At 52.0% G+C, this 15,233-nt stretch overlaps 1 protein-coding gene across 2 annotated transcripts in view; it reads left to right on the top strand.

The window, feature by feature from the left end:
* Positions 1 to 15,233, top strand: part of PCSK6 (proprotein convertase subtilisin/kexin type 6) — a 182,273-nt gene that overhangs the window by 165,038 nt on the left and 2,002 nt on the right. For both annotated transcript variants that reach the window (XM_064376307.1, XM_021674365.2), the window contains 4 exons: positions 77 to 164; positions 4,305 to 4,408; positions 10,124 to 10,253; positions 13,814 to 13,926. In XM_064376307.1, the coding sequence (XP_064232377.1) occupies positions 77 to 164; positions 4,305 to 4,408; positions 10,124 to 10,253; positions 13,814 to 13,926 (435 nt within the window). The remainder of the gene's footprint in view (positions 1 to 76; positions 165 to 4,304; positions 4,409 to 10,123; positions 10,254 to 13,813; positions 13,927 to 15,233) is intronic.

Here is a 15,233-nt window from a genome sequence, read left to right as displayed (position 1 = left end):
GGGAGCCTGCTTGTCCAAGATTTGATTCTTGTCAGTGCTGTCCCTTCTCTTTTCTCATCTTGCTATTTTTCTCCAGGTCAGAAAAATTGCCTTAAATGCCACCCGAGCTGTAAAAAGTGCGTGGATGAACCCGAGAAGTGTACTGTCTGTAAAGAAGGATTCAGGTAAACCACCCCCCCGCCACCGATAAAGAAGGATTCAGGTAATGCCCCCCTACCCCCTGATAAAGAAGGATTCAGGTAACCCCCCCGCCGAAACCTGAAGAGTGCCAGGGGATGGCGTTATTTTGAGTTTGTTATGGATTTACCATGTCTTTGCATTTTTCCTAAAAGCTGAAATGTCAGAGGCCCAAAGCCACTGAGGGTAAAGATTCTGAGTCCTGGAAATCATGTGTCCCCTTAGAGATGGCTGTGCAGGATGGAAAGTGAGAGGATGGGTGGAATCTGTCTGTTTTACACAACCTTGGCGAATTGGGCAAAACAGCACTCGATCACGTCACATACAGTACAGAGCCGTGCCCAGCCCCGCTTCCTTCAGGCTCCAGCACCTCCACCTGCTCCAGTTCCCCTCCTGGTCTGGGCCGGGGTGGGCTGTAGCGGCTCACCCACCCTCTCTCATCTCCATCCCTCAGTCTTCTCTTTTTTTCCCCAGCTCCTGGCATCTCCACTGCTTCCTGAGGGTGCTCTTTACATTCTTGGTTCTCCCTCTTCCACCAGGCTAAGCCCCGTAAAGCTTGGCATGCATTTTCTTTAAAATCATTTTACTGGGTTAATGATTGTTCTTGGAATATTTTGAAATGTTTCTTTAGCCCATTTAATGCAACCAAATTGCATTTAATGCAATCAAATATACATTACTTGTTCCTCCAAATTGCTGTCTAGAATCTTAGAAACATGCTGTTCAAAATTTTTGGGGGGCACTCCCATAGTAGGGAGACTGGCACCATGGCACTGGAAGGATCACCTCACATTCAAATGCAGGTTCTGATGCAGTGGGTCTGGGTGGAGCCCATGACTCTGCATGTCTGCAGGCTGGGTGGTGGTGAGGATGCCACAGTCCAGGCAGGGAGCTGCTTTCGCAGGGTGACGCGGTGGAGGGCTGCAACCCACCCCCAGCCCCGTCTCTCTTCTCAAATGCTGTGAGAACTGGAATCCTCCATAGAAGGACTTTCTTTTTTGGAGCAAGGATTTAAGGAAGAAAACTTACTGAGCATGTCTTCTCTCGCCTCATTTAATCTTTGCAGCAACCTATGAAGTAGACATAATTCTTGTTCACATTTTACAAACAGGGGAGATGAAGTTTCCCAGGAGGCGCTATGCTGCTGCCTTCATTTCCTTCACCCTGCCCCTTTCTTCCAGATCAGAGTATTGGGGAGAAGAGGGCCCCAAGCAGCTAGGAGTCCAGGGGAGGGAAGGCAAAGCAAGGCCCCCAATGTCACGCATCACACCTGCTGTCATTTAAACCTGTTGGCCTGACGAGGCAGGATTAGGAGTGAAAAGAGGAACTGGCCCAAGAAAGAGATCTCCCAAAGAGAAAAGAGCTGGAAGAGGAAGGAGGAGACATTCAGCTGGTGGTCTGGGAGAGGCCAGCTTTGATGTCCCAGGCTCTGCGGGCTAGGCAGCCCAGGATGGATCCTCAACCCGGGCTGGTAGCTGGGGGTATCGGGAAGAGGAGACTGTGTTCCCAGCTCCCTGGAACCTGCCTGTTTCCCAGCAGAGAAGTGCTAAGGGATCCCAGGGAATGCATTTCTGCATCCTGTCCCATCCTGTAGGAGAGGGAAGTCAAATACTCAGTTTAGGAATAGTGTGCTAAAGAGAAAATGCTCCCTGGCAGCAGCCCCCACACACAGAAGCAGTAGTTCCAGCAATGACAGGCTTTCAGAGAGGCAGACTCCAGACACATCGCCAGCCATCAGCCACAGAAAGCTTCCGTTTATTGCCCAATATCCTCTTAAGCTGTGACTTCAAATCACTGCAGTCATGTTAAAGCAGCCAGAGAGCAGCTGAGCCGCCCCCTCCAGCCAGCCATCTCTTCAGGGGGATAAACACAGGAAGGATTCACAGGGAATGTCAGTTATTAAAGACGTGATTGAACTGCCATTCACAGCGGGCGTGGCACCATGAAGAGGAAGGGCCCTGGGTGGGTGTCCGCCATCCATGCAGAAGAGCTTGCAAACCTATAGACGTCTTCCCACTAAATACAGGTGTAAGAGGAAGGAAGAGCCAGGGTTTTCTTCTGCTTTCTCACACTCAGTACAACACACTTCACCTCTGGTCGCCAAAACGTGTGGGTTTTTCTCCACACACCAAGCAAGTCTCCAGTGAACACCAACTGGGTGTCCTATAAAATATATATAAGAAATATATCGCTTAGGCTGAACACTGTGGTTCACACCTGTAATCCCAGCACTTTGGGAGGCCGAGGCAGGCAGATCACTTGAGGCTAGGAGTTCGAGACCAGCTTGCCCAACAGGGTGAACCCCTGTCTCTACTAAAAATAGAAAAATTAGCCAGCTGTGGTGGTGCACACCTGTAACCTCAGCTACTCGGGAGACTGAGGCAGGAAAATCGCTTGAACCTGGCAGACAGAGGTTGCTGTGAGCTAAGATCTTGCCATTGCACTCCCATCTGGCTGACAGCGTGAGATCCTGTCTCAAAAATAAATAGATAGATAGATAGACAGACAGAAAGATAGCTCAATTCTGACACTACTAGATAGTGTCAGATCCTACAAATTGAGGGCTCAGCCCAAGACTGCCCCACTTTGATGCCAATCACAAGTCCCACGTGTGACCTGTGCTTCTGGATGCTCGGCTATAAATCAGATTTCCCATGACCCCGCCTCGGGTTCAATTAATTGGCTAAAGCAGCTCCCAGGGAAAGACCTGACTTACATGTACCCATTTATTACAAAGGATATGATGCACAGCCAGATGAAGAGATACGGAGGGTGAGGTTTGGAAGGGTTGAGCGCTGGACCTGTCATCCCTATGGGTCTGGGCTGTGCTCCCCTCCCAGGATGTGGGATGTGTTCCTGTTCACCAAAAGCTCTCCAGACCCTGACCTTTTGGGTTTTAATGGAGGTTTTGTTACATAGGCATGATTGATTACATCATTGGCCATTGGTAATCAATTCAGCCCTCAGGCCCTCTCCCCTCCCAGGAGGGAAGTCAGAGTAGTAGGGCTAAAAATTCCAATGCTCTGGTCACACGGCGGGTTCCCTGGCAGCCAGCTCCTGTCTAGAGGCCACCCAGGAACCCCCAGCCATCAGTTATTAAAGACATTTAGCACTTGGGTAATTCCAAGGGTTTTAGGAGCTGTGTGCTGGACCAAACATATATTTCTTACTCTAAATCCCAGTGTCATAGCAGGAGTCTCTGGGTCTGATGGATGCACCCCAGAGCACTTGCTCAGTACGTTTAGCAGCAAACCCATTTAAAATATGTACATCACACTAAGTATAATCTCAGGAACTAAAGAAATAAGAGTAGGTGATGTTTATGCACACCGCTGTGTGCCAGACACTGAAAGGTTTACAGGTATCAGCTCATTGAGTCCTTCAAGCAACTTTATGATGTAGAAACCCATTAACAGGAAGGGAAACAGAGATGCAGAGAAGCTGGCTGGCTTGCTTGGGGTCGAACACTTGGAAGTGGCAGAAGCCATCCGCCTGGTGGTCTAGCGCAGCATCGTGTCTGTCCAGCACTTGGCTAGCTGGAGCGAGGTGAGGGCAGGCACATATGGGGTGGAAGAGGAAGCCAGGGGCTGCATCTGACAGGCCTGCTAGGGCTCCAGAGGGCATTTTATTTCAAGTTCATTGCAAAGCTGCAGAAGGTTTCAAGTAAGAGAGAGGCAGGAGCAGGTTGGGGTTCAGGGCCAGCCTTGCAGCGAACAGCCCCGTCACATGTCATAAATGGTGACACTTCAGGAGGGACTCGACACTGAGACTGAGCTAGCATGCCACCAGTGGTGACCCACACAGCTCCACTTCTCTTCATGGGGTCTGGATTCCAGCTGGGGAAATGGCAGTAAAAAAAAATCTGTCACTGGGTCGAGGATGGAGCCCGGTGCCTGCTGCCTGGTGATGGGAGCTCTGTTTCCCAGGCCCTCGCAGCCATTCCTGCCAGACCCCCAGTGGACTGCGGGATGGCTTTCCCAGTTTTCCTAAGCTGAGAACTTTCAGTGACACAAAGAACTGTGCCTCAGTAACTTACATCTCCTCTTGGGAAAGGCATTAGAAGGCAAATCATAATTTAATTAGACTCTTGGAATGGATGTGGAAATCTGCCTCTTTCTTTTCAACAGCCTTGCGCGGGGCAGCTGCATTCCTGACTGCGAGCCAGGCACCTACTTTGACTCAGAGCTGATTAGATGTGGGGAATGCCATCACACCTGCAGAACCTGTGTGGGTGAGTTCACCGCCTGCAGAGGCCTCGGGCCAGGGCTACCCAAGCGGGTAGGCTGGCTGCCTTGAGACAGAGAATGCCTGAGGACTTCATGGGCTTCTGCATTTATTGCAGCATTACAATGCAGGGCAGAACAAGGTACAAAGGCCCTATCAGGGGCTGGGGGCAGGGAGAGTGGGGATTAAATGTTTAATGGTTTCAGAGTCTCAACTTGAGAAGATGACAGTGGTTCTAAGGATAGATGGTGGTGGGTGATGGCTACATAACAGTGCGAATGTACTTAATGCTGCTGAACTATATTCTTAAAAATGGTTGAGATGGAGCCGGGCACGGTGGCTCACACCTGTAATCCCAGCACTTTGGGAGGCTGAGGCGGGTGTATCACGAGGTCAAGAGATTCAGACCATCCTGGTCAACATGGTGAAACCCCGTCTCTACTAAAAATACAAAAAAATAATTAGCTGGGCATGGTGGCGTGCACCTGTAATTCCAGCTACTCAGGAGGCTGAGGCAGGAGAATTGCTTGAACCCAGGAGGCGGAGGTTGCGGTGAGCTGAGATTGCGCCATTGCACCCCAGCCTGGGCAACAAGAGCGAAACTCTGTCTCAAAAAAGTAAAAAAAAATAAAAAAATTTTAAAAAATGGTTGAGATGGTAAATTTTATGTTGTGTACGTTGCAGCAGCTCATGCCTATCATCCCAGCACTTAGAGAGGCAGAAGAGCTCAGGCCCAGGAGCTCAAGACCAGCCTGGGCAGCACAGTGAGACCACGTTCTCCACAAAAGGGAAACAGTTTGTTTGACATTTTTGAAAAAACCATGTTTCTAAGTTTCAAGCAGAAACCCAAAACAATACAAAGGCCCACTTTGAACAAGCAGCCTGAGTTTCTCAGCATTAGAAGCCCAGCCAGGCAGTGGCTAAGTTCTGCCGGGAAAAGGGACAAGGTATGCTCGACCACTCAGAGGCCTTCTTGTCTCGGAGCTCAGCTCTTGCTGTGGAATCAGTGCAGACAGAAACACAGCACCATAAATATTCACAAGGCTTTGGAAGAGGTGGGAATGGATCCAGGTGGGGATGGGGATGTTTTAAAACATAGCCTTAGCTCTTTGTACCTATCTTCACTTATTTTGAACATTTTGTTCAAAGAGGAAAGAATTCTATAAACAATTTTACATGTATTATAATTCCCCACAAAGATGATAGCACAGATGTCTCCCAGGCACAGTTTTTATACAGAATAGCAGAGAAATCATTCATTTTATTGGGTTTCATTTTGCAGAACTATTTGCACAAGTAAGTTCAAGTGCCCCATCGGTCTGTGGGCTCAGATATGTTTTGGGTTAAGTTTTCTCCTCTCAACCCTCCTTCCTGCCCTTGGTACTTTGGTTCTTTCCAAGAAATACATATCATATGGGCTTCTTCTGCAGTAATACTTGAAGAATTAAATCTCTGCTGGCCAGGCGTGATGGCTCATGCCTATAATCCCAGCACTTTGGGAGGCTGAGGCAGGTGGATCACCTGAGGTCAGGAGTTCAAGACAAGACTGGCCAACATGGTGAAACCCCATCTCTACTAAAAATACAAAAATTAGCCAGGTGTGGTGGCAGGCACCCATATCCCAGCTACTTGGGAGGCTGAGGCACGAGAATCACTTGAACCCAGGAGGTGGAGGTTGCAGTGAGCCAAGATCATGCCACTGTACGCTTCAGCCTGGGCGGCAGAGTGAGACTCTGTTTAAAATAATGATGATAATAATAATAATAATAAATTTTCTGCTAAATCACAGTTGCCATGATACTACTGTTCCTCAGAAATGCCGCAGAATGGGCTCAGCTGTTCCCACGTGGCCAGCCTTGTGTGCCCCATGCAGCTCCCTGCCGTACTGTCCTGGAATAGACAGGCCTGAGAAACCGAGGCTGTGGCCAAGGCCGGCACCCTCCTATGATTGCCAGGCTGACCCCAGGCCACCCAGGGGACATATGTCCTCCTCACTACCCTCCTGGGACAGCCCGAAAGGCAGCAGGGCTCAGCATCTGGAAGATTCCACCCGCTGGCAGCTCAGCAGGTTTCCCTCGCAGTTTGCCTGTCACCTTTTTGTCTATCATTTTTATTCTTTGTTTCTTCCACTTGTTTAGCCCAGATTGATTAGGAAGCATCACTGATGCTGCTTATTTAAATTTCATAGTCACTTGAATCCATAACACTCAGGCATACAGTTTTACAACTCTTTTGATTTCAATAATTCAATTCACTTTTCTTTCTCTGAGTCCCCAGATTGCTTTATGGCAAAATGCTTTATAGAGTCACTTGGAGTTATCATCTCAACCCAGTGGCTTCTCTGTCACTTCAGCTATTAAATTCATTGGTGAGCAGGTCCAGAGCTCTGGGGGGGTCTCCCTTGCACCTCCTGCCCTCTGGCCTGGGTTCTCTCTAAGCTCCTGGGAACATATACATCTACCCTCTGGCACCCTCTGGAGAGAGACCTCACTTTCCTCCTCTGAGTCACTGGAGGATTCTGGCTCCATGGCAGGTGTGGACCTCACTGGAGGCAGCTGTTCCAGACCCAGGCCCACCTGGCCTTCCCCTCCCTGCACTCAGTGACCACTGCTGCCCACCACCCACACAGGGGCCTGGGCACAGTCATGGGAAGGGTCAGAGTCAGGCATGAGTGCTGGGGTAGGGCACAGTGGACTCTGTCCCCACCCTGGGCTCACAGTGCCCCAGTGCACTTGGCAGGCAACTTGATGGAGATGAGCCTCTCATCCTCCTGATTCCAGGTGTCCAGTGTGTCCTGGCATGGAGGTTGTAATCCTTCGGGGCTGCTGGTACACCTGGGTTAATGTAGCAGACCTGTGGGACTCGACTTACCCACCTGGGGTATGGCATGTTGATCAGCAGCTGGCAGCCTGCAGGGCACACACATACCAAGTTGCAGGGCAGTGCCCCAAGCATCTGTGACAGTCGGCCCTCATGCATGGGCATCCTGTGCCTGAGACAGCACGACCTGAAACAGCAAATGAGAAGCACTGCAACAGACCAAGAGAGACTGCAGAAGAAAGGAAAATGCTTTCTACTTAAACCGTGTAATGGCACATTTTTCCAGGTTTTTGAACAGACTCCATGTTTTCACTTTATACCGGGCCCCACAAATGACATAGCAGGTCCTGTATAAGCATAGCCCATTCTGCTATTATCGCTGTGATTGTGGGTGCTTTTAAAGTGTTCAAAGTCTATAAAGACTTGCGACTTAATGGAATCCTTAAAAGACTTTCACTGAGTTATGAAATTCATATTTTTTAGTAGTTGAGAAAATAGGTCGCGTAGAAAATCAACCCATTTTAACAGCTTTTTTATTGTGGTAAAATACACATCACATAAAATTTACCATCTTGACGATTTTTAGGCGTACAGCTTGGTGGCATTAAGTGAATTTACATTTGTGTGCCGCCATCGCCACCATCTCCAAATAAATGTGTTTTAACAACTTTTAAGTTTAATACATTGAGCATTAAACTAAGTACAAACAAGAACAAGCTTGCTTTCCCACGTTGCAGGCTCCTCGGGTGTTAAGTAAGGACCCTGGTGCTGGAGAAAGGACAGTGAGGGTGACAGGTTCAGCAGGTGAGAAACGAGAGGTACAGCAGCAGGCCCCGAATAGCTCCCAAGCCCCACGCGGAGTGGCACCCCGCCTTGGGCAGGAGATCTACCCACCAGACGCTCTCGGAGATCAGCGGTGGGGAGGGCCGGCCTTGGCTAAAGCATAAGAGCAGCTTCAAAGGCCGGCTGCAGGGGCTCACGCCTGTAATCCCAGCACTTTGGGAGGCCAAGGCGGCTGGATCACAAGCTCAGGAGTTTGAGACCAGCTTGGCCAAGATGATGAAATCCCATCTCTACTAAAAATACAAAAATTAGCCGGGCGTGGTGGCAGGCAGCTGTAATGCCAGCTACTCGGAAGGCTGAGGCAGGAGAATCGCTTGAACCCTGGAGGCGGAGGTTGCAGTGAGCCAAGATCGCGCCACTGCACACTAGCCTGGGTGACAGAGTGAGACTCTGTCTCAAAAAAAAAAAAAAAGAGTAACAAAAGCCAGACAGAATCCCTACCCTGGGAGGCAGCTCTTCCACCGCAGCTGAGGAAGAGAGGAGACACCCCCATGAAGACTGTGGTCCTCAAGAGGCCCCTCGAGAGTGTTACCCCTGCCTCCTGCTCAAAACCCTGTGGCCTCGGCTTCACTCTTCCTAACTCTCAAAGGAGGGGCTTCTCCTGCATGAGCTCTGAATTCCCTTCCAGGCTTCCGGCTGCGGTTCTGAGGTGTGGAGCCAGCCCCAGGACCCCAGGCCTTGTGCATGAGCCCTCCAGGCTCCGGAATCTCTGCAAAGGGGTTTTCCCTTGACACATCGAGAGGCCGCAGCTGAGTCCAGAGCAGACTGTGAAGCCTCAATCTAAGACCACAGTTCAACTGAAGCAGTCGTGGGGAGGTTTACTCAGGCATTGTGACTGTCAGAGAGCCCCTGAGATAATTTCCTCGATGCCTGTAACCCTCTCCGCTGTCAGCCAGTGGCCACCTCGCTGCCTCTCTCTGATGTCCCATCAGAGGCTCCCTCAGGACACCTGGCCCAGAGGACATGTCATCTAGTCCAATGTCTGACCCAGGTCGACAGGTCCTCCTCAAACCCTGAGCCAACCTGAAGGTTTTCCTCCATGACTCATGGCCCTTTGCTGAGAACTGATGTCTCTTCGAGTCTCTCCTCCCTGCCCTATAAGCCTTAGTCTTAGTCTTTTTTTTTTTTTTTGAGATGGAGTTTTGCTCTTGTTGCCCAGGCTGGAGTGCAATGGTGAGATCTTGGCTCACCATAATCTTTGCCTCCCAAATTCAAGTGATTCTCTTGCCTCAGCCTCCTGAGTAGCTGGGATTACAGGCATGCGTTACCACACCTGGCTAATTTTGGATTTTTAGTAGAGATGGGGTTTCTCCATGTTATCAGGCTGGTCTTGAACTCCTGATCTCAAGTAATCCACCTGCCTCGGCCTCCCAAAGTGCTGGGATTACAGGCGTGAGCCACCGTGCCTGGTCAGTCATTTTTTTCTCTGTTGTTGAAAATACCTGGGCTATACACACCAAACACCAGTCAACACCATTCCTGAAGATCTCTTCCTCCATCTTTCCACATCGTCTTCCGCAGTGTTCTGTGCAGTGGAAGAGCCGCAGATGCATGCCATGCGTGCAGTTCTAAGTTGTCTAGTAACCACGTCTTAATTAGTCAAACAAAACAGGCAAGATCATTTGCATAACGTATTCTATTCAACTTAGTGTATCGAAAATATTGCCATTTCAACATGTATCCATATAAAACAGGAGCTGTTTTATATTTTTTTATTTGAAGACTTTGACACTGAATTTCCAAGTCTTCAGGGAGCAGAAGTGGGCCTAGGCCTGTTGGAAGCAGGGCCCATCAGTGTGGCATGGGCAGTGGGCAGGTATGCCCCCTCTGAGATCATCTCCTGCTTTGATGTCCCTGTCTGTGAAATGGGGATAGTGACACCCACCTCCTAGGAGTGGATGAGAACAGCCCAGCTCACAGAATCTGGGAAATGCCCGCTGTGGCGGTGGCCTGGGGGATCTTCAATGGTGCCCTGATATCACGAGGCCGTGCAGCGGGCCTGGGGCATGGCCATCTGCCAGCCATCCCTGATACCTGCTTCTTTTCCTGTGTCTCTCAGGGCCAGGCAAAGAAGAGTGCATCCACTGTGCGAAAAACTTCCACTTCCAAGACTGGAAGTGCGTGCCGGCCTGTGGCGAGGGCTTCTACCCGGAGGAGATGCCAGGCTTGCCCCACAAAGTGTGTCGAAGGTACGGTCTTCCTGATGGGGGACGGCAGGCAGCTGTGTCCAGCACAGGAGTGGCTGGTGGGCAGAGTGTGGCAGCGTCTTCCCCAGGGGCTAGGGGAGGGCGTGTTGTTGCATCACCCCACTGTGGACAGGAGCCCATCCACAGAGCTGGTTAGGGGCCTCCGTCCCTTTGTTCATTGAATGCATATTTGTTGAGTCCCTGCTGTGAGCCAGGCTGTGTGCAGTGATGGGGCAGGATGGGAAGCAGAGTCATGAGGTGATGACACACCGGTGGTGGACTCCGAGGGCTGCCCCTGCCCGTGCCATGCTCAGCATGCATCCTTTGCACTGTCATAATCAGAGAAACCATGTTTTGGGTTAAAAAAATTTTTTGCTTTTTGGAGACAGAATCTCACTCTGTCACCCAGGCTGGAGTGCAGTGGTGGGTCAGCTTACTGCAACCTCTGTCTCTGGGGTTCAAGCAATTCTCATGCCTCAGCCTCCCAAGTAGCCGGGACTACAGGCATGCACTACAATACCCAGCTAACTTTGGTATTTTTAGTAGAAATGGGGTTTCACCATGTTGGCCAGACTGGTCTTGAACTCCTGGCCTAAGTGATCCACCTGCCTCTGCCTCCCAAAGTGCTGGGATTACAGATGTGAGCCATCACACCCGGCCTAAAAAATGTGTTTAGTTAGGTACTTTAGAGAAAATAAATGATCCTGACAGTTTTCTCATCCTAAGGCCATTTTCTGTGCAATCAGTGACATGTGTTTTAACCCTTCCTATCCTCCTTCCTGTTTCTTCCCAGGCATCCACACAGGTTCTGTTCTTATTTGGTGGCCCTGGACCCTTCTGTCATTGGCCATGAGCTGATAGAGGAGAAGCATTTGCTCTGGTCTCCTCTTTTCGGGCTGAATATTACCCTATGTTGGGACATCATGAACTTGGGACCCGGCACTGGGCAGGGCAACCTGTGTCATTCAGGGTGGGAGCAACAGTGAGGACTTTAAAGGGAGCTGTGAGGATGTGATGATGGGTGTGGGCTGTGAGGGAAGTGGCAGGTGTTAGGCTCCTTTTGCAGGGCTATGGAGAAATACCTGAGGTTGGGTCATATATAAAGAAAAGAAGCTGAACTGGCTCACAGATCTGTAGGCTTTATAGGAAATGCGGCGCCTGCATCTGCTCAGCTTCTGGGGAAGCCTCAGGGAGCTTTGACGCCTTGTGGAAGGTGAAGCGAGAGCAGCACATCACATAGCAAGAGCAGGAGCAAGACAGGGAAGCAGGCTGGGTGTGGAGGCTCACGCCTGTAAACCCAGCACTTTGGGAGGCCAAGGCGGGCAGATCACCTGAGGCCAGGAGTTCGAGACCAGCCTGGCCAACATGGCGAAACCCCTTCTCTACCTCCCCCCAAAAAAATGCAAAAATTAGCTAGGTGTGGTGGTATGTGCCTGTAATCCCAGCCTTACAGGAGGCTGAGGCAGGAGAACCGCATGAACCAAGGAGATGGAGGTTGCAGATCATGCCACCTGCACTCCAGCCTGAGCAACAGAGCGAGACTTATCTCAAGAAAAAGAAAAAAGAAAAGGAAGGAGTTGCCACACACCTTTGAACAACCAGCTCTCACATGAACTCACTCATCAGCAAGGAGGTGGTGTGATGCCATTCATGAGGGAGCCACCCCATGACCCAAACTCCTCCCACCAGGCCCCACCTCCAACACTCGGGATCACATCTCAAATGAGATCCGGAGGGGACAAATGTCAAAACCAATCAGGGGACTTCTGTCTGAAAAAGACTCAAAATGAGGGAGCCCTCGAAGGCTTGTGTCAGAGCAGGGGAGGGGCCATGCCTGGCTCCCAGCTGGGTACCTGTTAGCACTGGTGGATCGCCCCACAGTGGACGGGGTCTGCCTCCCAGGCTGCGTGTAAGAACACTGTGGCTTGTAACCTGTTCCCCTAGAAACAAACAAAGCCCTACAGTGAGCCCACGAGGGACTCCCAAGTCCTTGCACTTGAGACCCACAACAGAGGAACCTGGTAGCAGTTCCATATCTCTGCAAGTGGCAGCCCCTTCTACTTAGTTGCTGTGAAATAGGAAACTTGCCACCCGCTTGTAAGGTGCAACCTCGCTGAGTCCTGCACAGGACCCTCGGCACAGTTGTCTGAAGTTAAACCCTTCATGTTAACCAGCCAGCTGATTCTCAGATAATTAAATACAGCAATCCAGGGAGAATGTGGGATTCAACAGTGATAATCACTTTCATTTGTCAAATGCCCTGGATTTCAGGGCATGCTGATTATGCCCACAGCCATGCAACTGGAGCCCTGCAGGCAGCCAGAGGCGTGGGCATCCCCTGCCCCCAGGAGGCAGCAGGCAGGCAGCCCCCACAAACCTCTCTTTGGGCAGCGGAGGACAGGAGTTTCCTGAGTACTTGTTCCCACATGAGGGGAAGCTTTCAGCCCTGGAGAGACCCGCATCGGCAAGTGCTTTCTATAAAGTGCACAGTGGTCAGCGGTCAGGCTTTTGGGGCCATACTGCCTCTGTCACAGCTGCTCAGCTCAGCCACTGTTGCACAAAAGATTGTAAATGAGGCTGGGTGTGGTGGCTCACACCTGTAATCCCAGCACTTTAGGAGGCTGAGGCGGGCAGATCACAAGGTCAGAAGTTCGAGACCAGCCTGGCCAATATGGTGAAACCCCATCTCTCCTGAAAGTACAAAACTTGGCTAGGCGTAGTGGTGCGCACCTGTAGTCCCAGCTACTCGGGAGGCTGAGGCAGAAGAATCACTTAAACCCAGGAGGCAGAGGTTGCAGTGAGCTCAGATTGTGCCACTGCACTCCAGCCTGGTGACAGAGTGAGACTCCATCTCAAGAAAAAAGAAAAAGATTGTAAATGAAAGTGCGATTGTGGCCCAGTATAAATGCTGGATATGGCTCTTGCACTGTGGTGCACTGCCCCTCCCCTGAGGTCACGTTACCCTGCATTAGAAATAGCCCTGGCCTGGGTCCATGTCTGCCCAGGCTGGACCAGGACTGTCTGGGAAGGGCAGGAATTATGGGGCACCTCTCCTGCTCCCCAAGGGTAAGCAGGCATGGCCACATAGGGGTGGCAGCAGCCCTCTGGTCAGCTCGAGTCAGGTGTGTCACGTCCCTGGGTGAAGTCTGGCCTGGACCCCAAGCCTACAGCCATCGCAGCCCGGCAGCCGCTGGAGAGAGCAGCCTGTCACAGCTCTGGGAGCCATGTGCGGGCTGGGGGCCAGGGCCCAGGAGGGTGTCAGGTGAGCTGTGGGAAGCCTCGAGGCCTGGACCTGGCCCCCGATCCTGGGCATGCTCCTGCCAACTGACCGTGGCTGTCTCTGCCCTCCCAGGGCAGGAGTGAGGTCAGACAGGAGGAAGCACATGCAGACACTTGGCCTCTGTGTCAGGGAATGGCGGGAGACGGGGAGACACAGCCTCTACACAGAGGACCAAGGCTGAGCGGGTGGGAAGGAGGTGCAGGGAGGTAGGAGGGTCCTGGGAAGGGAGGGTTCTGGTGGGGCCTCTTCCCCAGCCTTCAGCAGGAACGGTGTCTGCCCACAGGTGTGACGAGAACTGCTTGAGCTGTGCGGGCTCCAGCAGGAACTGCAGCAGGTGTAAGACGGGCTTCACACAGCTGGGGACCTCCTGCATCACCAACCACACGTGCAGCAACGGTGAGCAGCAGCAGGGCGACGGCCCTGGGTTCCCCTGGGGCTGCCTGTGGAGGAGCTCGGCCCGCCAGCTTGTGCTCAGAAGAGAAGAGCAAAGCCATACGGGCGTGGCGGCTCCACAGACAGGCGAGCACCCCGATCTCACTGACCGTCCGGGACTCTTCTAGCTGATCTGGAAGACAGCTGCCCTGTCTCCCAACTTCCCTCTAGACCTCTCACACCTTGACCAGAGAGGCATCCCAGCCACTGCTGATCTGTTTGTTGAGTGACTCCTAAAAATGATTGTGTTCTTGTACTGGCCCCACTCTCATGCCGTAGGCCCCTGGAGGCCTGGGTGTGACAACTTCCCATAAAAGAAGCCTGACCTTGGGAGTCAAAGCCAGGAAGCCTGGAGGGTCTCTGCTGCAGGACGAGGAGGCAGAGCCCAGAGTGGAGCACACGCTCAGCAGCAGAAATCCCAGCTCCACAGGGACCCCGCACGGCCCCGCGTCTGTGCTGCAGGAGAGCCTTGGCTCTGCAGGGGGACAGGGGACGAGGACAAGTTGTAAAAACAGAAACTTAAAGGGACCGAAGATAGTTCCCAATTTGGGAATTCTGGGCAAGAAGGAGGGTTGGCAGAAGACCCTGGCCTGGAATCCAGGGCAGGAGCCATTATAGACACACTGGCAGGGAAGGGGGCACTGGTCCAGCAAGCAGCAGGGTGGAGCCACACGGGGCCAGCATCACATTCTGGCATGCAGGAGAGGAAGGCTGTCTGCCCCAGTGTCCCAGGGTCAGGGCAGGTGGTCCTTGGGCATGAAGCTGGCACTGGCCCAGCCTTGGCAGAGGATGGAGCTGGGGAGAGCCCTGGGATGCCTCCTTGCCTTGTTATTTATTTTTTCGGGGCTGGGGAATTGTCTAATTATGTCCCTTCAAAGGCCCAGAAACTCCCTCTTTAGGAAGTCAGCCGCCCAGTTTCTCTATCCAGCCCGAAAAAGTGTGGTTGCTGCTGGAGGGCCTCCCAGGTGCACGGATGATGTATCCTCCCAGGCCAGTGGCTCTTCCCTCACCGTGGCTGCTTCCCCAGCAAGTCCTGTCCACGGCGGCTCCCTTCCTCCCACCCCATCCACTCCTCCCCGTCCAGGGTGCCCCCTCCACCCTGGAAGCAGCTTCCATTCCCACCGGCCTCCAGGCCTGTCCTCCGTCCTCCCCCAGAGTGTTCCTCCTCAGCTCCACCACCAGCACAGTTATCCAGAAAGACAGGTGTGCGTGTGCCCCATGCGCCCAAGCTGGGTGTTCTCCCAAGACCCCTCCCATGTCACCCCCATATC

This window comes from Aotus nancymaae, unplaced genomic scaffold, assembly GCF_030222135.1.
Source record: "Aotus nancymaae isolate 86718 unplaced genomic scaffold, 86718_ANA_hifiasm-v0.15.2.pri h1tg000014l, whole genome shotgun sequence".
Classification (NCBI taxonomy): domain Eukaryota; kingdom Metazoa; phylum Chordata; class Mammalia; order Primates; family Aotidae; genus Aotus; species Aotus nancymaae.
The sequence above is the reverse complement of the archived record's forward strand: the minus strand, read 5'-3'. Positions and strand labels throughout refer to the sequence as shown.